Genomic DNA, 23,393 nt, shown 5'->3' on the forward strand with positions numbered 1-23,393 from the left:
TCCCACTCTGGGGCAACATCCTGAAGCCCCAGCTGGGCGCTGACTTCCCCGACTGGGCCGCCTTGCCTGTCCCCAGCAGTGTACACGTGTGCTTACAGCAAAAATAAATCACAGCCACGGGGACTTTCAAGTGGCCTGGGGAATTTCTTCCAAGAGCGTGTGTGGACCGTGGTGGCCGTGGCTGAGGGGGTGGAGGTGGGCCCCCTGCGGCGGTCACCGCACAGAACACGCCTGGATCTGGGGTGCCATGGAGGCGACGGTTACTCCGAGGCAGAAAAGGGAGCCGAGGGCTAATGAGATCCTGACGACCAGGGCTGATCCCACTGGGTCCTCACCACAACCCGCAGGCAGGACACAGTCTCTCGTCCTGCAAGTGGGGGGACCCAGGCCCAGAGAGGCGGCCACTGGCTCAGTCACACTGGTGGGAAATGTCAGAGCTGCCATCTAGATGCCTGTAGAGTGATGCTACCTCCCAGCCTTTTTCTTTTTGCTGCAGGTTTGCCTCAAGGGCCAGCACTGGCCTGACTGAGGATGACCTGAGAGGGTGGTGAGGGCGGGCAGCCGTAGAACCCAGAGGCGGGGCAACGGGGGGAAAGCGGCGGGCAACACACAAAGGAAGGAAAGTCAGGCTTTCCCACGGCAGCAAATACACCAGATCCAACAGAGGAGTGTCTCCAGACTCAGGAGAGAAGCAGGCTGTGACAGTGCATGGTCTTCGTGAGTGCAGGCGGCAGAAACATGCTGAATGTGAAAGGGCTTAGAGAACATGCCATCCTTGCAACCAGCGTGAAAAAAATCCCTCAAAGACGAAACCCGGGTGACAGAGACATGAGTCAAAATGAAGAACAGAGGCTGGGGAAGGATTTTTGGTTCATGGGGACCCCAAATGTAAAACATCAGGCTGAATCCTGGGACAAGAAATGGCTTTTGAGTCCAGCAGGAAATCCCACCTTCCCAGAGTCTCCCTCAGCCGCTCCCCACCTGGGTGCTCTTTCCTGGGTCCTTAGAAGCCCGCTGACTCCACCTGCTTGATACTGACCAGGGTTCTTGGCCTTCCCCAAGCGATAGAAATTGACTAGAGGCCAGACAAGAAATTCAGGCAGGACTTATTGGGGCCCCTGCTGCAGCGGGTGGGAGGGGGTGGGTGAAAACAAGTAACAGTTTCCCTCGCTTGCCCCTCCCCCGCCCCGAGGAGGGGCGAGCTTGTTCCTTATATGGGGTGAGGGTAGGGGTGTCCAGGGATCCAGCCAGAGGGGTGGCTTAGGTGTTTTGCCCACCCCTCTGGTGGTGCTGAGTGCGGGGGGGCATGTGTAGTACACCACTTTTGCTCTCGACACCCTGTTTTTCCTCCCAGCTCTTCAAAAGTGGCAGTTGGGGTTTTTTTGGTCTTTTTGTCTGTAATTTGCCCCAGCTGCACACGCGCACAGTTTTATTTTTAGTCCCTTATAATTTCTTTGTAATTTGTAGCTGGAGGAGACGTTTGTCCAGGTGCAAGCACTGCAGCACTGCAGCAAAGGGTCCCAGGTCCCAGCCTGTCTCGTGCTCAGGACTGGTGGTTGGGTAAGACAGGAAATCACTGAAGAAACAACTCATAAATCCACTCAACATTTCATTTTATATGAAAACATGATTACGCATCGATTTACCGGTTTTTAGTAAGCAAGGCCTTTTCATTGAACATGGGCTTGCTGATTGCCTTTCTCGCACAAGCTAGCCCATCATTCATTCTCTATTTTGAAAAAAATAGGAGCGAGCACTTGGCTTATTTAAATAGTTTCATTCCAAAAGCAGTCAAGGTTCTTCGCAGAAAATGTGAAGGCTACTACAAAGAATAAAGAAAACACAAAAGCAGCACAGGATCCCACTGGTCAAAGGCAACCACCACTAGTAATCATTTGGTATTTTGCCTTCCAGATTTTTTCCGCTGTGTTATACATATGATTTAGTGCCCAGCTTTTTTTCCCACCTGGCCTGATATCAGAAGTGTTCTCTCTCTTTTGGTGAACTCTCTGGAGCGCATTTTTCACGTATAATATTTAATCAGTCCCCTGGTCCGCAAAGTTTTGGTTGTTTCTTATTTCCCTAATCGGAGGACAGGAGGCTTTCCCTGTCCTTTTGATTGTTTTCAGAAATACCAAGCAAAAAGTAAAGGGTATTTTTTTAGGTTCTTGATTTGCTTCATTGAATTATTCCAAAATAGAATGTTCTGGAGACAGGTTTGAGAGCCAGTCAACCTTCTGTGCCTGACCCTATTTGGAGAAGAACATCGAGGCTGTCGTCTGCCTGCCTTGCCCCTCAGTGTGTGACTGGCCCATTAAACTTTTGCAAACCAGACTGTTTTAATGTGGTCTGGGCTCCAAGGGTTCCTGAGGAAGCAGGTCCAGGCAGCCAGGGGCTGGAGACAGTGGACCTGGCATCTCACCAGATGCAAACTCCTACCAAGAGTGATGCCTCACTGAGTGCTTACGAGTGACCAGTCCCATTCCACTGATAAGGAAACTGAGGCTCCGAGGGGTTCAGGGACTTGGCAGTGAGCAGAGGCACAGAACTGTTGCCCCTGTGTCCCCTGGGCAGGCTTCAAGCTGGGTGTGTGGGAAGGTGAGCTGCTTGGGTGTGGCCTCCATCTGGCACAGTCTCCCCGTAGGCCGGGGACGTCATCTTCCAGGCTACAGTGGGGAGACCCACCCCAGCAGCAGAATGAACAGATTTAGAAAGCTGCTGGTCACAGACTGTCACAGTGGGAAAGACCTTACAAAATAACCTGTGTAATCACCCCCCTGCTTGCCCTACAGATGAGGAAACTGAGGCCCAGAGAGGGACAGCCACCTGCTCAAAGGCACATGCTGAGTCAGCGGTCCAGGGTAGGTCTAATAATAGTAATACTAACGATAGCAAAAGCAACTCTGATGGCAGCTACCGTGGGGGAACCCCAGCTCCGTGCCAGCCCCGGGGCTCAGCACCTGACAGCACGGAGGGGGACACGCTACTACTATCCCCGCCTTACAGATGAGGACACCAAGGTGCAGAGGGAAGTGGGGAGCTGGGGGTCAAGCCAGGTCTAACTGTCACCGCCCAGCCTTCCCACTGCCTGGCCCCAGGCTGACATTGGGGAGCCCTGAGGAGACAGCCCCATAGTTGGGGGACGGGGGTCAGAAGGGGCTCATGAGCGCGGTCTGCCTGATGCACTCGACCACAATCAACTTGGCTATTCTTTGGTCCTTGTCGTCTCTCTGGTGGCTCTGGGAGTTGTCACCTGCGTCCCCACCTAGGAGTCTGTGACCTTGGATACATCACTTTGCTGAGCCTCTGTTGCCTTGCCTATAAAATAGGCGTCACATCCCCTGGCAGGACAATTATGTGAGGATCAGGGAAAGAACCGCTGATCAGGGTGCAAACCTCCGTCATAAACTGTAAAGTGCAGTGCACACTGCCACTGAGTAACCGGCATCGTGGGGTTGTGTGCAGAGGGGTAGGGTCGGGACACTCATGCACGACTAGGGAGAGGCCACCTCCCTCTTAGAGCTTTAGTTTCCTCACGGTTAATATAGGGTTGGACTAAAAAAAATCTCTAGATGGCGAGATTCTTCCAGCTCGAAAATTCCACGGCCCGAACACATCTGGGGTACTTGGCAGTTTACAAAGCACTTTTGTATCTGCAGCCCCTGAGTTCGAATCCTACCCCATTCCCACCCACTTAATAGCCAATGACCTTGGCCAAGGCCCTTTCCCTAAACTTGGACAAGCCCCTTGCTGGAGTCAGAGCCTGTTTTGTTGTTTATTTAGATGCGGGCAAGGCTGCGAGCCCCGCCTTTCTTACAGGACTGAGGGAGGCGCTTCTGTTTCCGCATCTGTAAAATGGGGCTAGCAATGCCTGTCTAGAGTTGTTGTAAGGATTGAGTGAGGTGATGTTTGTTACGTGCTCTGGACAGAACTGGCATGTAGAAGATGCTATATGCGTTGCTGTCAACATCATCATCATCATTATTCATCCTTTCCAGAATACTTCCTGAGGCACCTGCCCTTGGCCAGGCCCAGCACTAGGAGATGGGGATACAGTGGAGGGAAGACTGAGACATTTATTGCAGTCAGAGCACTCCCAGCCTGGTGGGGAGAGAACCAATTAAACAAGCTCTTTACATAAATGTACTGAGAGCCATGAGAGCACAGAAGCTAAGGGCCTCTGTGCAGAGACCCTCAGAGTCCAGGAAGGCCTCCCGGAGGAGGTGATGTTAAGCTAGATCTGAAGGATGACCAGGAGTTGGACGGGCTCCTGCCCTGTGCAGCGGGGTGGGTGGGCAGGGAGGCAAGGCCCTGAGACACGGTTGCTGGGGCTCTGGGTAGGGCAAGGCGGGAATCAACTGTCACATTGTCAGGAATTTCATGAGCTCAGCTGGGCTTGAAATCAGCCACGGTGGGAATATTTACAACATGGAAATTTGCAGATGCTACCAGTTAGTGCTTTTCCCCACAACGAGGTCCAGTTGGTAACATGTGCCGGCACACCACTGCCTCTTCCTCCACTCGGTCGGCCTGAAGAAGCCCACCCTTGCCCAGAGGTCCCCAAGGGCGCACGCAGGGCAGCAGGAGCTCCTTCCTGTGAGCGCTGGTCCTGGGCTAGTCCGAGGGAACACCAGAGTGTTTATGGAAAAAACGTTTACCAGGAGTCCACCCGTGCCAGGGGCTCAACGGTGGTGAAGGAGTCATGAATGCGGCTCTCTGGGATGAGCTTTCCACGCCAGGACAGATAGTCCCAGGGTGCTGTACATCAACTACAAAAGGCAGAAACGAAGGAAAAAGGAAGCTGACAGACCTTTGCTTCTCAAGAGAAGCAGAGGCTTGGGGATGAGAGAAACTGTTAAGGTCTTTCTGTCTGCCTTCTGAGGAGTTGGGGATCACCTGAGACCCTGCAGTTGGAGGTACCAACCCCAGACCCAGAGGGCTTCCCTCCACTCTTCTGCCCTCCCTCTCTCCACCCTTTTCAAGGCTACTGATGCTTCACCTTCTCTGGAATCCATCCCCCTTCTATTTCCTCCTCCTATACCTCCCCCTCCCTCTCTCTCACCCTCCCCCCATCCTCCCTCCCTCCATCTCCTCCTACCTGCATCTCCCCCTCCCTCCATCCCCCCTCCATCTCAGGCACCGTCTCCTCTCCCACCTGGTTGCCACAGCCTCTAACTCCCTGCCTCCAGATTTAGCCGGACCCCTCATCGCAGCCAAAGCGATGGTGCCAGTCACCCAGCAACAGCGTCATGCTTTGGCTGTGTCAGGCGTCCTAGCAGAGAAGCCAAGGAAACAGAGCTGTACATGAGCGCTGCACAGTTGAGATCACCTGGTGCTCTTGGGCAAGGTCCAAATCTTCCCCAGGAATCCTCCCGTGCTCCCACCCTTGGGCATACTCCTGGTCACCTGGGAGACACCTGAGGGCAGGTGCCAGCTCTCGTTTACCACTGTCCTCACACCACAGAGACAGTGTCGTGAGGTTCCAGTGTCAAATCCCAGCTCCACCAGTTACTAGCTGTGTGACCCTAGACAAGTCACTTCACCTGTCTATGCCTCTGTTTTCTCATCTATAAAATGGGGATAATGATAGTACCTCCATTTAAGATAGGTGTGGATCACCTGAATTAATTCATGGGAAGCACTTAGACTACTGCTTGGCAATCAGAGTGAGACAATGGAAACTGGAATAGTTGCCTGGATAGTTGATGCTGCTAAGGATTTACTGTTGATTTCTTTTAGATGGAATAAGGGGTATGCGATTATGCTTTTTGAAAAAAAGAGTCCTTATCTTTTAGAGATGCACCCTGAAAGATGTACAGGCTAATGACAGGCATGTGAGATTTGCTTCAAATCATACAGAAGAGCTGGGGTGGGGTTTGGTATGGAAGAAACAAGATTGACCGTGACTTGACAATTATTGAAGCTGGGTGGTAGGTACGTGGAGTTTCATGATGCTAGTCTATCTACTTGTGTGCATATTCAAAACTTCCATAATACTAAGCTAAAAAACAAAGTCAAAAATCAAATCTGGGGGTCTGGCCTAGACCACCTGGGCTTAAAATCCCAGCTCCACCATGCAGGCTGTGCCTCGGTTTGCCCATCTGTAAAATAGGGATGATAATAATAATAGTTCCTACATGCAGAGGTCACTCTATAATGTACTTAGAAACATGCAAACAAAGTGGCAGGCACTTTACACATTGCTGCCAATCTTCACAACACCCTTTTCAGGGGAAGCTATGCCCATTTTACCAAGAGGCTACATCGGCTGCCCCAGGTCGTCCAGCCAGACAAAAACAAAGACACATCCCAGGCTTGTGTAGCTCTTGCGTCCAGGCAGGATGTGAGTGGCGGAGCTGGGGACATGGGCCCAACGTTTCCCTTCCTCTCTACTTCTCTGTTCTTGGGGAATTCCAAGCTCTGCAGATCAACTCTAAGAAATATGTACCTCTCCCACTCTTTTCTTAAAAACGTATCACACTGACAGAGCCCAGAGCTCTGGAATTCTGAAGGTTGACTCCCTGGATTCCAAGGAGATCAGCCTCCCTCAGTGGAATTGGGCAGAGGGTAGCAGTCATGTGGCTAGGGCAAGGCTGGTTTTTTTTTTGAAGTATAGTTGATTTAAAATGCTGTGTTAATTTCTGCTGTACAGCAAAATGATGCAGTTATACATATATTTCCATTCTTTTTCACATTCTTTTCTATTTATCACAGGATATGGTATATAGTTCCCTGACTATTCAGTAAGACCTTGTTGTTTATTCATTCTATATATACTAGCTTGCATCGGCTAATCCCAAACTTCCACTCCATCTCCCACCCCCCTCCCCCTTGGCAACCATAAGTCTGTTCTCTATGTCTGTGAGTCTGTTTCTGTTTCATAGATAAGTTCATTTGTATCATATTTTACATTCCATATATAAGCAATATCATATGGTATTTGTTTTTCTTTTTCTGACTTACTTAACTTACTGTGATAATCTCTAGGTCCATCCACGTTGCTGCAAATGGCAACATTGCCTCTGCTTGCATGCTTCTTAGAATGGGGAGCTCACTGCTTCCCCACAGCAGCTCATTTTCCCTCTAGGGACATGGTTCTACAAAGGTCTCCAGAACCACCTAGTACAATCTCTCATTCTCTCAATGAGGAAATGAAGTCCCAGCGTTGTCAAAACATTTGTCCAAGGTCACATGTGGCACTCAGTGATGGAGGCATGACTAGAACCCAGGGCTCTGATGCCCAGAGGCTTGCACCCTTCCATTTCTTTGCTATAGAGTCTCGGACAAGGGAGAGATCTCTGCTGGCTGAGAGGTCAAGGAAGGCTTCTCAAAGGAGGTGACATTTGAGATGGTCCTTGAAGGATGACACTAGGTTGTGTCTTGATGTCCAGATTCTTTTTGTCCTGCCCACCATGCCTGTACCCTTCCCGTGATATCTTACACTGAGCATGGCAAACACATGGGGAATAGAAGCTTGTTGACTGAATGAATGAATGAATGAATGAATGGGCAGGAAGGCCACTCCCGGGAATTGAACAGGTACCAGTCCCTTAGGAGCCAAGTGCATCTTGTGGGGACCCTGTGCAGGAAGGGATAAAACTCCACCTGCCTCAAATATGGTGTTCACCACTCCTTTTGCACGCATCTTAGGCAGGACCCAAATCCCTTCATGCCACGAAGGAGTCTTTTTTCTGTGGTTGGCTCAGAGGCTCCATGGTGTTTTCCTCCCCCATGTTTTATAAACTGGGCTGGATGGGAAGACAGGTCATGGCACACACTTGCATGTGGCCAAAGCCCCAGGTCAGCCACCCTCTCCTCCCGCCCCAGCAGGACCAGGGCCACCCCCGGGGCCACCAGGACATTCAAGGAGCTGGAGTGTCTACGGGGAAATGAGCATCTTCAGCTCACCAAGTCCGAGCCGTTCCTGAGCAAAGGCTTTTCTGGAAAACACACTCCCGCTGGACCCTGAATGGTTTCTCCTTTACCCTTTTGCAAAGATTTCTATTTCTTCCCATTATAAATTATTTACATGCTTGTAACAGAAACCCCAGAACATACAGGAAAGTGGGAAGAGAACATCATTCTTTCAAAACATTTTTAATTGGAGTATAGCTGATTTACAATATTGTGCTAGTTTCTGGTGTACAACAAAGTGATTCAGTTATATATATATATACGTATTTCCTTTTCCAGATTATTTTCTGTTATAGTTTATTATAAGATATTGAATATCTGTGCTATACAACAGGACCTTGTTTATCTATTTTATATATGGTAGCGTGCATCTGTTAATCTCCAACTCCTAATTTATCCCTCTCCCACTTCCCCTTTGGTAACTATGAGTTTGTTTTCTATGTCTGTGAATCTGTTTCTGTTTTGTAAATAAGTTCATTTGTATAATTTTTTAGATTCCACATAAAGGTGATATCATATGATATTTGTCTTTCTCTGACTTAATATGATAATCTCTAGGTCCATCCATTTTGCTGCAAATGGCATTAGTTCATTCTTTTTGATGGCTAATATTCCATTGTATATATACACCACATCTTTATCCATTCATCTGTCAATGAACATTTAGGCTGCTTCCATGTCTTGGCTATTGTAAATAGTGCTGCTATGAACATTGGGGAGCATGTATCTTTTTGGATTAGAATTTTCTCCAGATATATGCCCAGAAGTGGGATTGCTGGTTCATATGGTAACTCTATTTTTAGTTTTTTAAGGAACCTCCATACTGTCGTCCATAGTGGCTGCACCAACTTACATTCCCACCAACGGTGTAGGAGGGTCCCCTTTTCTCCACATCTTCTCCAGCGTGTATTATGTGTAGTCTTTTTGATGACGGTCATTCCGACTGTGTGAGGTGATATCTCATTGTAGTTTTGATTTGCATTTCTCTAATGATTAGTGATGTTGAGCATCTTTTCATGTGCCTATTGGCCATCTGTAGGTCTTCTTTAGAGAAATGTCTATTTAGGTCTTCTGCCCATTTTTTGATTGAGTTGTTTGTTTTTTGTTGTTGAGTTGTATGAGCTCTTTGTACACTTTGGAGATTAAGCCCTGTCGGTCACATCGTTTTGCACATATTTTCTCCCAGAAGGACATCTTTCTAATCACATAAAGGCAGCAGCTCGTAACGTTTTGGTGTGTGCCCTCACCATTCCTTTGCATGGGCTGTGGGTATGAGTTTGGGGTTTTGAACATGTTCACAATCAGACATTAGCACACAGCCCTGTCTCTACATGGGATGGGAGCAGCTGTAGGATGATAAAAACAAAAACAAAAACAAAAAAAACACAAAACAAACAAACAAAAAAAACACAGGGGGCTTAGATACCGTAATTCCAGGACCTGGGTTCAAGGTCGAGCTCTGCCACTAACTGGCTGTGTGTCCTGGGATAATGTCCACCATCTCTGGGCCTCCGTGCCCACTTATATAACAGGGGCCTGATGAAGCAGTGTCCAAGAGCCCTTCCCACCCTAATATTCCAGGATCCTGTCATGTTAACCCAGGAGGGGTTTCCGGAGCAGGAGAAGGAAGGAGGAATATGCTGGGTATAGGAACCCATGCTTCCATTAAGACGGCCACTTGGGCTGTGTCCCCAGTGGCCCCAGACCTGTGAGTGTGTCCCAACCCCTGGTCACCTCTGGCCTGGAAGAGACCCCTAAAAGGCCACTCCAGGAGGAGACAGGCCAGGCCGTGGCTCTTTCTGCAGGCTGGCATTTACTCGCTGTGTGGCTTTAGGCGTCTCCTCACCTCTCTGAGCCTCAGTTTCCCCCTTTGTCATGAGGGGTTGGAGGTAGACTGAACATTTTCTTTTTAAGTAGAACTTTTTTCCCAATAAAATTATTTGCATAAACCTAATACAGAGCAGAGAGGAAGGAAACCCTGACATGTATAGAGCATTTAAAGTGTGTCAGGCATTGTTCTAAGCACTTAATATTCATTAACCTTCCTATCCTCACAGCAACCCCACAAAGTGGGTGCTCTTAGCTTCCCATTTGACAGATGAAGAAGCTGAGACCCTGAGGGGTTGGGCTGCTCGTCCAAGGTTATACACAGCTAGTAAGTGTTGGGATTGGGATTCTGAGCTGGTTGTATCTCAGTCATGAAACCCCAGGTCCCTTGTCTTTCCAACCCCTTAGGGACATCTCGGGGCACCCAACCCATGCTCTTACACACACACACACACACACACACACACACACACACACACACACACACTGTGTCTTGCCCTCTGCAGTTCCAATCAAGGTCCAAACCACAAGTGACTGGCGAGGTTGAGACACTGAGGTTTCCTGCCTCCAAAACCCGCATTACCAAAAGGTCCCAGGGACCGAGTCCCACGAACTGCCCATTTCTAGCCCTGTGCGAATCCCCCTGCCACCTCCACATGGCCAGCTGAGCCCTCGTCTGAGCTGCCCGCCTGCAGCTGCCTGCACAACACTTCTTCCCTTGAGGAATGAAGTCACAGTGCCCCCTCCAGGCCAGGGACAGCCAAGCCTGCATGCCCACTTAATCCCTCAACTATTCCGAGGGTGGGGGGCCTCGCACCTGGAACTTCGACGACGGGGAGGGGCTTTCTGAGGTCTCGGGGTTTGGAGTCAGGCAGACCTGGGTTTGAATCCTGGCCCTGCCTCTGGCTAGCTTTGTGAACTTGAACTATCTCAGGTTACCTAGCTAAACCTCTGCCTTCGTGTCTGGTATATGGGAATGATGATGTATCAACCACACAGTACAGTCTTGAGGATGTAGCAGGAAGGGCACACAGTACGTTCTTCCATTTCCCTTCGCCTCTACCCTGCAGACGTGTCTGCTGGGGAGAAAAAGAAAAGTAGGGATTGCCCTGCCCTCTATCAAGTCAGTCAATGATCATTTATTGAGCACCTAATAGGCATCGGGCATGGAACAGAGAAAAGAAGAAGCAACATAAGCATCTCTGACAGACCTGCCCTAAATGAATGTCACGGAGAAGGAGGGGGGAAGAGAAGGAAGAGAACTCTACTGCTCAAGGGCGTTCAGCAGAGAAGAAGAGCCAGTGGGAGAAATGTATTTACAGCTTTATTGCAAGGAGCTGGATTACTTAATTGCAGGGCTGGCTAGGCAGGTCCAGAGTCCATAGGTAAGGTGGTCAGGAGAGGCAGGCCAGTACTCTTGGATATGCACTAAAGCTGCTGTCCCCAAGTGGAATTTCTTCTTCTGGGAAACCTCAGTTCCGCTCTTAACGCCTTTCAACTGATTAAGCCAGGCCCACCCAGATACTGGAGGATAATCTCCCTTAATTAAAGTCTGATGAGGGACTTCAATAACATCCACAAAGCCTTTACAGCGACACCTAGACCAGTATTAGATTGAATAACTGGGGGCTGTAGCCTAGACACGTTGACACATAACACCGGCCATGGTAGGGCACTTAAGGAGGAGGTTCCGTGGAAGGGTTGGGGACTCAGCTGGTGTCACCTTCAGGCAGAGGGCCGAGAAGTGCACTCAGGCAGGAGGGGCAGCCCCAGCAGAGGCAGGGGTGGTGGGAACCTAGGAAATATCCTTGGGATGATCCCGATGGAGCCCCATGGAAATACCTTACGTACGAAGGGATCGGAATCGAGGAACGGGTTCATAAACCACAATGTACCAATACGATGCGTTCTTTTAAAGGCATCCTTATGACAACAATGGGACAACATGGAAAAATCCTCTTGATGCGATATTCTATGCAAAACCACAGGAGATGAAAAGCCGGTTGAGTGTGGATATAAAAAGAGCTGTTTGGGGATAGAACTCTGAGAGATTCTAACATTTTTTAAAAATATTTATTTATTTATTTAGCTGCATGGGGTCCTAGTTGCAGCAGGCAGGCTCCTTCGTGGTGGTATGCAAACTCTTAGTTGCAGCGTATGGGACCTAGTTCCCTGACCAGGGATCGAACCCAGGACCCCTGCGTTGGGAGCGTGGAGTCTTATCCACTGTGCCACCAGGGAAGTCCCAAGGTTCTAGTATTTTTAAATGCTCTTTACTGTGGTCATATTATCTTTTAAGACAAAAAGGGAGATGTTATTTTTTTTTAAGGGGAAGGATTGGTATTAGGATATCAGATAAAGTTGCTCATTCGTTAAAACTACAGAACCCAAGGTGAGGGAAACAGGATGTGCTGAACAGAATAAGCGAACAGTAAGAAACGAGAAACAGATGAAGCCCAGCAGGAGCCCGGGGTGTGTGAGGGGGAACAGTCAGGGAGGCACACCCTGTCCTCGGCTGCAGAAAGCAGGCGGGGAGAGGGGCTGCGCTTCTCAAGGCTCCCCCCTGCTTCCCGCCACCCCACCTCCGCTCCCGTAAGTGTTTCCAAAACGTTCCAGGCCCACAAAGTGTCCAAACGCAAGAAGGGCCCACGTGGATGTCTAAGGTTGAATGGATGTTCTGATTCAGCTCTTTAGGTGTTCCTGGAACCTAGGCTGAATTCCCAGAACCCCATCCTTCCCCGACAGACAGCTCGGACCTTTTCTCAGGGAAAAGGAGAAAAAGCCCCTTGGAAACTGAACTCAGGCTACACTTCTCCCTACAGACAGCATCCGTGCTCAGTGATCACATAAGGGCAGATTTTAGAGGAAAACATTTATTCCGGGGAGAAGTCCAGGGAAGGGCTCTGAGCTGAGATTCGGGAGACCTTGGTTCTTTGTAGCTCTGGCCTTGACTCCAATTTGCTGGGTGGTCTGAGAGATTTTACTTATTTATGGAGTAAATGTTTTCCAAGAGACTGGGATGTGCAAAACACAGCAGCAGGCACGGCGGAGGGTGGAAAGATGAGCAAGGCAGGTGTATTTAATATAACGGGACAGGAGCATGCGTGCATCCACACACAGACACACACAAGGCTATCACTGTGAGAGGGGATGCAAAAGGCGGCAGGGGACCGCCCTCCCGACAGGATAGAACTGTGCGGTCTCAAGGGTTCCCCTGGAGCAGCAGGGTGGTGATGTCCCAGCGACACACTCATCTCTCCATCCAGCTGTGGAACTGTGTCTGCAAACCTCAGCTGGGCTGTGGGTGGGAGAGTAGGCAACGTGGGGGGCTCCTGCAGCAGACGGCCCCCCCTGGGGAGCGGGGGTGAAGCAGCACCCATCCTGGACACGTTCACCGCATGCTTCGTGCATTGGACATGGATTCACTCATCTATTCCTCACAGCCGCCCTAGGTGGTGAGGGCTCTTTTTATACTAACCCCCATTTTACAGTTGAGAAAAACGAGGCATCACGAGGTTACATAATGGCCCGGTAGAGGGCGACCCAATTCCAGGTCTGGCTCCAGAGCCGGTAAGCCTGACCGCGGGGCTGGGTTTCCCGTTTATGACGTGAGTCTCCAGCTAGACTCCTCGGGCTGTGTTTCCCTCGTTCGGTCATTCCACGCACAGGCTCTGACGTCTATGTCACCTGTACAGCTAATTCTTTAATAGCAACTCACTTCTGAACTGGTAACTCCATATCACCAACTTAAATGGAAAATGAGTATCATTTGTCACCCAAAAAAAGCCTGTAAAAATAAATACAGTGGGCCATAAACACTCCGGTTAAAGTCTGGTTAGATTGGGGGGCCAGCCCAGCGGCTGGGCCTGCTGTCTTTGTTGAAAGGTGGGTTATAAACACCAGAGAGGTGCTGAAGACACTTTCTCCAGGGCTAACCCAGAGGAGTGGCTCAACGATTCGAGGTTATTTACCACCCAGTCCACACCCCTCGCTTTGGGAAATACCTCCTATCTCCAGCACACCGCCACAAAACACGGAGCACGAGTTGGCTACAGGATCAGGCGCTCTATACAAGGCAAATCCTGGTCCCTGAGAAAGTGACACTGTGTGTCCTGGGGTGGCCACAGCCGCAGAGCCCTCAGACATGGATTCTTGGGGAACCAAAACAGACTCCCGCTGAGACTAAAATGGAAATGCTCTGCAGCGCCAAGAGCCAGTGTTCATGTGATTCAACCAAAGGAAATACTTTTAAAGTAAGTCTTCTTGGACCAGTTTTGAGGGAGAATGTTAGATGTTTCTTCTAAAGCATCAGTTTGCAAAACAAGGGGAAAGCTCAGCTGCGGAGTCATCGGCCCAGCGCCCGGACCCAGACACGAGGATCAGAGTAGAGGCGGGAGGCTGCATGGGTCCATCCCCCCCGCCCCACCCCCGCTCCCACCCCCAGCTGTGTCGATGAGGACTCCGAGGCGCAGGGAGCTAAAGGGACTCCCTCAAATAGCACCCAGAACTGCACACCTGATCGCCACCACCCTCAGCGCCGATGTGCCCGCCACACCACGCCCGCGCCCTCCCCCCAACAGTCCCTTAAACAGTTCTCTGACATCTGAGTTTATAATCCCAAGATATATTAGTCAGCGTCCAGTAGGAAAGAGAGGGCACATTCAAACCAGCTAATACTGGTTAGCGGAAGGGAATTTTAACAGAGGGTCTATTTTCTGCCTGTAGACAGCGCGTGGGGACACTGCCAGGGCCTCAGAGCTAGAGCAGCAGAGGTCTCGGCAGACGAGCCACTCGTCCCTCCCTCCCTCCCTCCAGGCCTGAGGCCTGAGTGGCAAGAGGAGGTGGCATCTATCAGCATCACTGGACAGCGAGTTGGAAAGGGCCCCGATAGGAGCTGTGAATCGGGCCAGGCCCAGCCAGCCCCTGGAGGCCCCCAAAGGAGGGAGCTGGAAGCCGGCACCCCATCCTCATTCTCCTCCCTCCCTCGGCCTCCTGCCGGTGCCCCCATGGGCCAAAACCCATGGGAAGCCAGATGGCAGCCATCTCATCCCCAGGGAGTGGTCCCCGCACTCCCGGGACAGGGCTGGGGAGAAGCAGGGGGTGAAGGATGCTCCCACACGTGGAGCAGATGCAGAGAATCTAGAGTCGCCTCAGACTCCCACCTTCTCCCTGGTCCTCAAACTGCCTGCTCTCTGCACATCTGAAAGAGAAAAGCCCTCAGCTTTGTTTTGAACGGGAGAGCAATGCTGACAGTCATTAGCAAACAATTAGGGTCCAGTTGGGCTCATCCTGCCAGATCTGGGGACACCTGGCCGTGCAGACCCATAACAGAGGGCAGTGAGGGAGGGCTGCCACCCCCCCAGGGTGACCGAGTTGGGAGACCCTGGGTTAGCTATGCGGCTGTCTTGGTGGAAATGGTGACCTTAGCAGGCAGGCTGAGGTCCCTCGGCTGGACAGAGAGCCCCATGGGGGCAGGGGAAGCTCGGCTTCACTCTTCCCCACCTAATCTCCAGCACCAGAAAAACACTGAATAATTGCTGTTGAGGAATGAATGATCTGAATACATGACCTCTGACCCCTAGTTGAATTTTCTTTCCCTGGGCCCAGCTGGGCCCCTCAGAAAAGCATTCTACTAGGTCTTTCTTCCCTTCCCCTAACCCCCCTCCTCGAAAACTCAAAAGGACTTGCTGTGCATTGCGTCTCTTGCAAGTTCTAAATCCTGACCTCAGCTCAGCTTGGGGGTTTGGGGAAACCTTTTCTGGGCGTTAACTGAAGATCTTTGGCTTTATTTCCTGCTTACCAACCCAGTCTTTTATTTTTTATTTTATTTTTCCTAATGTGTTCAAATTTCCAGAATTGTCTGCTAACTGATCTCCACCTCCCACAACTGCATTGGGAGAGCTGGGTTTCTGGAAGCCGGGTGCGCAGGGTCTGCACAGACTCCTCTAGCGGAGAAGCTGCTGAAACCTAGGGCAGGGCAGATCCGTGGCTAAACACACGCACACACGCGTGCATGCACCCAGCTTTTCACACCCTTCCCAGACAGCCAGAGGTCACGTGGGTTACTGGTCCGAGCTCCAGGTCTGGCACCAGAACGGTTGAAGTCCCACCTCCACCTCTTACCAGCAACGGCACTTGGATAAGTCACCCCACCTCTCTGCACCTCGTTTCTTCCTCTGCAAGGCAAGCGTACAGCCAATGCCTACCTCCCTGGATGAGAGTGCAGTTGAACTTGAAGGGGGTGAGGGAGGTTGCATCAGCGCAAGCCCCACGGGGCAGAAAGGCCGTCACTTTTCCCCGGGGCTCAGGTGAGGACCCGGCTCAGAACTTGAGAGCACGTCGCGGCACTGACCAGAGCTGTGGACTGGAAACACTCCTCTGTATTTGTCTGTTAGGCTCGAAGGCCCCGGAGATCCTGTGTCTAATTCATCTCCATTGCATCAGGGCGAGCCTGTCCTCCAGCCCAGCCCCCTCCCCTGAGCTCCAGACCCACGTGCAAGTCTCTGAGCACGTCAAACCTTACAGGTTCAAGTCTAAACACATGATCCTGTCTCTCCAAGTTAGCCCTTCCCGTTCATCCCCTTCATAGGAGACAGCAGCACCGGGACAGGGGTGGCAGCATCCTTGATCCCTTCCTTACCCTCATTTCCAACCTCTCCATGTCCAATTTTGCTCCAGACATGTCAGTGTTCCTCCCTAAACACCTCTGGAATCGATCCTCTACAGTCTCCATCATCCTGTGCCTAGAAAAACAGGCAGCAACTGCCCCTGGCTCCCCCACAATCCAGCCACCAGGGCCTAACACACATCCGCACCCAGCGTCTTCCTGCCCCAGGGCCTTTGCACCTGCTGCTCCTTCTGTCCAGACATCCTCCACCACCATCCTTTCACCCAGCTTACTCCTGCTCACCCTCGGGTCTCATAATAAATATCCACTCAGCCCCTGCCTGTAGCTGGATTAGACCCCCACCTTCCATGCTGTCACGGGACCTTGCATTTTATTTCATAGGATTTATGTCAGTTTTCGGTAACTTAGTGACTGGGTCATGTCTGGCTTCTCCATGAGACCATAAGCCCCCGGAGGACAGACGCTGTGCCTGTTCTCACATTACGTCCTGGCACCCAGTGTGTGATGGACGCTTAATAAATATTTGTTAAGCGAAGGCCTCCATTTCTCTCCCCTAGTGGAGAATGCGTGTGTTTTATGGTCCCCGGTCCCAGCACCTAACTGTCTTTTCTCCTCCAGTCAGCCTGGGCAGGCCGTTACTCACGTCCCCCTCTGAGTCCAAGTGTTCTCTGCCTGGAAGAGATCCATGATCCAATCTGTTCATGAGGACGCCGTGCCCACCACTGCATCTTTCAGCTGAGTCAAAGGGATTCCTAGATTTCCTATTTATGGGGCAGAGGGGAGGGGACAAGCCGGAGAACACCTAGGAGAGCACGCCCTTCCTCTCCGGGACAACACGTGAAGCACCAGGCAATGTTAAACCCAAAGACAAAAGTTCTCAAGGGCTGGGGAGGCTCGTGTTCCCATCCCCAAAGGCCTGTCGGGGGCGGAGGGCGTGGATTGCTCTGTTTGAGGGAGGGGTGTGCAGGAGGAGAAGCACACATTACACAGGTGGTCACGTGTGAATGGCCCCAGGTGAACGTGAAAAGAAAGATTGAAATTCTGAAGTCAACACAAGAAATCAGACAGAGATGTGGCATGTCTCCAATGGAGACGGGACGTCTCCAACACAAGGCTGACCTCTGGGGAAGGTCTGAACACTCTAAAGAGAGAATGTGGAGGAAATTGATCCCGAGTGGAAGCAGAGGAAAGGGAGAGTCAGTCCTGAGCGGGGGGCAGTGTTAGGAAGACAAAGGGGGAGCTGGGCCCAGCTGGGCCTCTAGGTCCTGTGTCAGGTGTGACCTGCTATGGACATGACCAGATGGCCATCTCAGCTGGGGCCATAGGACACGAGCCCTATAGCTCCCAGTCAAGCACTCCCCAGGCCACCTTCTAACGATCCTGTGGCTTCTCAGAGCAGGTATGGGCCAGGTGCCATCCCGTTGGCTAGGGGCTACCTTGTTGGGGAAATTAACAAGCAGCATGTGGTGTGACACTTGAGTGTCTAGAGAGCTGGACCATGAGAGACAGCAGCGCCCCAGGTCTGGGGCACTAAGGAAACAAGTTTTTTGTACCTGCAGAAATCGGGCCAAAGCCTGGACCAAGGGGACCACGCAGGGGAGGTCTTACTTTCAGAGGCTCTGCAGAGAAGCCTGCCAGTTTCCATGGGTCAGAAATTTAGGGGCCAGTGGGGATGGCTTGTGTCTGTTCTGTGATGTCTGGGGCCTCAGCTGGAAGACTCACAGGCCGAGGGAACAGAATCTAACCGAAGGCTTCACTGGGGCCGGAGGCTCCATGACCAAGGTGGCAAGTCGGTTCCTCTCCATGGAGCCCCTCCATGTGGCCGCTTGAGTGTCCTCACAACATGGCGGCTAGCCTCCCCCTGAGTAAGCAACCCAAGAGGCCAAGGAGGGAGCTGCAGAGCCTCTTATGCCTTAGTCTTGGATGTCACACACTGTCACTGCCACCACGGGTGGGAAGCAAGTCACTAAGTCTGGCCACATTCACTGGAAGAGGAATTAGACTCCACCCTTTGAAAGGAGGAGTATCGAAGAATTTGTGGACATATTAAAACCACCCTCCGCTAGGAGGGCCTTTCTAGAGCATATTTCCAATAGGGACAAAGCCTCACTTTCTCAGCACCCATTGAAGACTGTCCTTATCCCCTTATTCAACCCCATCACTTGCCACTTCCCACCTCCCCATCCAACATCTAGTCCACCTGGCAGAACACCAGCGGCTTCCCCACTTCTGTGCCTCTGCTCAAGCTGCTGCTTCTGCCTGATCTGCCCTCCTTCCTTCTTGGCCCCTGCTGACGTGCTCTTCATCCTCTGAGACCCAGCTCCAGAGTTACCTCCAACCTCCTCCCCCCACATCTGTGTCCCTTGCCCCTCCTCCCACCCCTCGGCGCTCATCGCGCACACTGGGTGGCAGGTGTTGGGAGCTCGGGCAGGGCAGGAGACGTGTGGTGTTCCCCTCTGGGTCCCTAGAGCCAAGGTGGAGCTCAGCACAGAGGAGATGCCCAAGAAGCATTTAAAGATAAATTGCATCAATGAATGAGTTCATCACAGTCTCCATTCTGGCCCCTCAAAGCCAGCCAGCTGCTCCAGGACATTTTCTGGGAAATCCCAGAGACGATCAGCAGATTCTTTCCCATGATCTATCGCTCAGCTCCTCCCCCACGAGCCTACCCAACAATCAATTGCCCAGGAAAAGCCCCTCCACCTCCACCTTCCTTCATCCACCCCACGGAGCACTAGGAAAATGCCCAATTAGTCCTGCCCTTTGCATTGTGCTTTTAGTTTTTCAATGTGTCTTCATACCTACTCTTTGATTTAAACCTTGCAAGAGCCATGCAAGGCAAGCCAGGGAGAGAGCAAGACTCTACGACAATAAGGTGGAAGCTCAGAAAGGTCAAGCAATTTACCCAAGACAGCACAGCTAGGGTTGGAGCCAACGTCTATCGAAACCCCATGCCTCTTTGCTGAAGTCGGAGAGGAACTCCCAGAAAGTGAACTGCCCCCTGGGCTGAGTCTCACTGCTGGTCTGAGTCTCAGAGTGAAAGAGGAGCCAGTGGGTTAATGACGGAATCACCAATATAAGAGCAAGAATCTGCCAACAGTGGTGCTGGAGTTTGACATTGGTTATTTTAATAAGTTCACAAAAAACAGGTAATTATTCATGTTTATTGAATCAAGTACAGTGCTTGGGGCTTTCTGCACCTTGTCTCAGGTCCCCACCACAACGCTGAGAAGATTTTGTTATTCCCATTTTACAAGATAGAACATTAAGGTTCAGAGAGGTTAATTAACTTACCCAAGGTCACACAGCTAATGAATGAGCCAGGACTGAACCCAGAGGACTGTCTGGCTCCAAAGCCCCTTCCCCTCCCTTTTCGTCAAGCAACCTCCGCTCATCATCAATGCTACGCTGATGGAAGGTATGGAAGCATGATGCTGCCCTCTGCCAGAAGGAGACAGGGAGTGGGCAGATGGACTGTGGTCTCCAAGCCAGGTTGGAATCTCCCTGTCTGACATGATATCACTTTTCTCTTCTAATAAATTGCTCACCCATGGCCAGGCCACAAGAGGCTGAAAGAGACCAGCGCCCTTATGGATGTGGGGGCCTGTGATAAGGAAGGAATATGCTGTGTATCCTCCCATCATGGAAGTTTCGAGGAAGTCCAGGGTCTAACACTCACACTTGTTAGTCTGGGTGACGGATGCTGGTCAAGTACACATCCCAGTGGAGCCTGGAGGCGAAGAACAAGAGCTCTCAGTTTAAGTCCAAGGAGCAGAGGCGCCTTTCTAAGCCCCTGGGGACACAGGTGTGCCTGAACCGCCTCTGAACACCGCACAGAAAGGGTCTGGGTTTCACCCCTGACTTTGCCTTCAGGAAGCATCCCCCTCTCCTTCTGCAGCAGTTGTTTCTCCTTCCTCTTGTGACCTTGAGGTGTAACTGCCTCTTTTCCACTTTCTTGCAGCGCCAAAATGTTCAACGTCACCTTGCAAGCCCTTGAACCTGCTCTCAACGGGACCCCTCCCCAGAGCAGCAGCTGCGTCCACTCCGACTGGTGGAGCTCGCTGAACACCATCCAGCCCCCCTTCCTCTGGGTCCTCTTCATACTGGCAGCTCTCGAGAACGCCTTCGTCCTCAGCGTCTTCTGCCTGCACAGGAGCAGCTGCACGGTGGCGGAGGTTTACCTGGGCAATCTGGCCGCGGCCGACCTGCTCTTGGCCTGCGGGCTGCCCTTCTGGGCCATCACCATCGCCAACAACTTCGACTGGCTCTTTGGGGAAGTCCTCTGCCGCGTGGTGAACACCGTGCTCTACATGAATCTCTACAGCAGCATCTGCTTCCTCATGCTGGTGAGCATTGACCGCTACCTGGCCCTGGTGAAGACCATGTCCATGGGCCGGATGCGCGGGGTGCGCTGGGCCAGACTCTACAGCCTGGTGATCTGGGGCTGCTCACTCTTCCTGAGCTTGCCCATGCTGGTCTTCCGGACCATGCGGGAGTACGGGGCCGAGGGCCACAACGTCACCGCCTGCATCATCATCTACCCGTCCCGCAGCTGGGAGGTCTTCACCAACAGCCTCCTGAACTCCGTGGGCTTCCTGCTGCCCCTGAGCGTCATCACCTTCTGCACCGTGCACATCATACGCGTGCTGCGCAACAACGAGATGCAGAAGTTCAAGGAGATCCAGACGGAGAGGAAAGCCACTGTGCTGGTCCTGGCCGTGCTGCTACTGTTCATCGTCTGCTGGCTGCCCTTCCAGCTCAGCACCTTCCTGGACACGCTGCAGCGCCTCGACATCCTCTCCAGCTGCTGGGACGAGCACGTGGTCGACGTCTTCACGCAGATCGCGTCCTACGTGGCCTATAGCAACAGCTGCCTCAACCCGCTGGTGTACGTGATCGTGGGCAAGAGCTTCCGCAAGAAGTCGCGGGAGGTGTACGGGCGGCTGTGCCGGCAAGGGTGCTGCGGGGCAGAGCCCAGCCAGACGGAGACCTCCATGGGCACACTGCGGACCTCCATCTCAGTGGAACGCCAGATTCACAAACTGTCGTAGTGGGTGGGAAGCAGCCAGTGAGCAGATGTCACCAGGGCTACTAACGCGGGTGACGATTACTGGACAGTGATTCTCAGGATGTGACCCAGGAGGAATGGAAGGAATCCCAAGTGTGACCTTGGACAGTGAGCCAGTGTCTCCAGTAAATTCCTTCCCGGCTCCCGTTGCAGATAACAAGGCTGTGAGGTTGGAGTGATCTGGTACACAGCCAAGGGCTCCAGAAACACAAGAGTATTATTGTTCTTATTTGCTGCCACCCCTAGACCAGTCTGCTGCTTCCCAGGAGTGGAGGGAGCCTGGGGGTAGGGACAGGAGTGACTGAGCTTCCCTCCCATGTGGTGTCCCACCTTGCCCCAGCACGACAGCTCAGATCTCCAGAAATGCCACCCAGCTTTGGTGCAGCTGCTGAGTGCCCACGCAGGGCTCAGCTGAAGTTCTGCCTTGGGTTTCTTTAATCCACTCAGCTAGGACTTTGGAGGATGATTTCTCAGGTTAATGAAGGTTAAACTCTGAGAGATCCATGGTGTGAATCCGGAGACCAGGATTCTTTCATTCCCCTCACGGAAAGACAAGTGGTCTGTGCCAAAGAAGAACCCAATAAGCACTTATCCAGCACTTGCTGTATACGCAGCCTTGAGCACTGTGGGTAAGAGAAGAAAAAGAAAGTACAGTCTCGGTCTTGAAGGAACTTGCAGAGCAAGGCACTGTGGGCGGGGCAGAGCAGAGGGATGAGGAGAGCCCGCCCCAGCTCAGCCTATAACTGGTTGCACGGGGCTGTGTCCCTGTCTCGGTTTCCTCCTCTGTAACACGAGGCTGTTGGGGGATTAAAGGAGCTAACAGGCATAAAAGTATTTTGACAAATGAAAGGTGCTATGTAAATGTGAGGCATTATTACGCCCACAGAACAGGAATAAATTTATTATAAGGAGAAAGACACAGGTTCAGCAAAAGGTCCGTAGAGGAGAATCGGTAGCTAATGGTGGGGTGTAAAGCACCCATCAGTGTCTGACACATACTAGGTGCTCGATATGTTAGCTCCCTTCCACCACCTGTCCTTCCCATCAACGTGCACACACACACACACACACACACGCGCGCGCGCGCTCGCGCACACACAAGCATCTTCAGTGGAGGTGGCAGAACTCCCTCCCCAACCCGTAGATCATTTGCCCAAAGAAGCAACTGCAGAGGGGTCCGCGGCTCTGCCTCCTGTGGGCGGGGCAGGGGCGGGTCGTTGTGCCGAAGGGCGGGGTGGGCAGTGATGGACGGGGCGGAAAGCCGGTACCAGGTGTCAGGCAGGATGAAGCTGGACCAGCATCCTTGGCCAGAGACTTAAGACACAGCCTTAGCCCCAAGTCCGAGGTCCCCCAGGCGGAATTCGTTTCTTCTTTTTCTACACGTTTTGTAATCTGCCTTCTGTGGCCGGCCCACGTGGAGATAACGGAGAACGCACCATCCAGGCGCCAACATCAAGCCCTCAGAGTCAAGGCAGCGAGGCACGCTCAGTAGCAATGGAGTTCGGGACGATCAGTAAATGGGTGATTTGTTAGCGGGCCGTCTCTGGAGAGCATAGAACCTGTGGGGCCAGGAGGATTTAGATGGCAAAGAGCCCATAAATACTGCCCAATCCAGCTCTGGATTTTAAAAGAAAAAGAGTCACAGCAGATTTCTTCCCCATCCCAGCCTTTGTTTTCTGCTACGCATACCCTTCTGCCCAAAGAAACATACACACTTCTAGCTGGAGAAAGAGAACAGAAGAAATAAGAAATAGGAACCATTTCGCATTAGAACGAAGTAGGAACCATTTAGTATTAGAATGAAGTTAAACCATGTGCATATTGTGAGTGGGGTAACACACAAGGAGGCTGGGCTTTGGAATGTGTACCACTCATTCATCAGTGGGTGTGTATGGTCTGAAGGTCGCCTATGAGCAGAGCCGCATCACAGCCCTGCGCCCCTAATGGTCATTTAGG

At 51.7% G+C, this 23,393-nt stretch overlaps 1 protein-coding gene across 3 annotated transcripts in view; it reads left to right on the forward strand.

Moving 5' to 3' along the window:
* BDKRB2 (bradykinin receptor B2) overlaps positions 1-22,111 on the forward strand; it is a 30,758-nt gene extending 8,647 nt beyond the window's left edge. Inside the window, exons 2-3 of one of the 3 annotated variants that reach the window (XM_027120482.1) lie at positions 2,793-2,861; positions 20,331-22,111. In XM_027120482.1, the coding sequence (XP_026976283.1) occupies positions 20,338-21,420 (1,083 nt within the window). In that variant the 5' untranslated portion in view covers positions 2,793-2,861; positions 20,331-20,337 and the 3' untranslated portion in view covers positions 21,421-22,111. Of the gene's footprint in view, positions 1-2,792; positions 2,862-17,036; positions 17,107-20,330 lie in introns of those variants that run through there. The other 2 variants (XM_027120483.1, XM_027120481.1) reach the window with 2 other exon arrangements.
* Positions 22,112-23,393: the final 1,282 nt, after the last annotated feature.

This window comes from Aethalodelphis obliquidens, unplaced genomic scaffold, assembly GCF_003676395.1.
Source record: "Aethalodelphis obliquidens isolate GAN/ISIS:26980383/991018 unplaced genomic scaffold, ASM367639v1 scaffold21, whole genome shotgun sequence".
In the NCBI taxonomy this organism is placed as follows: Eukaryota; Metazoa; Chordata; class Mammalia; order Artiodactyla; family Delphinidae; genus Aethalodelphis; species Aethalodelphis obliquidens.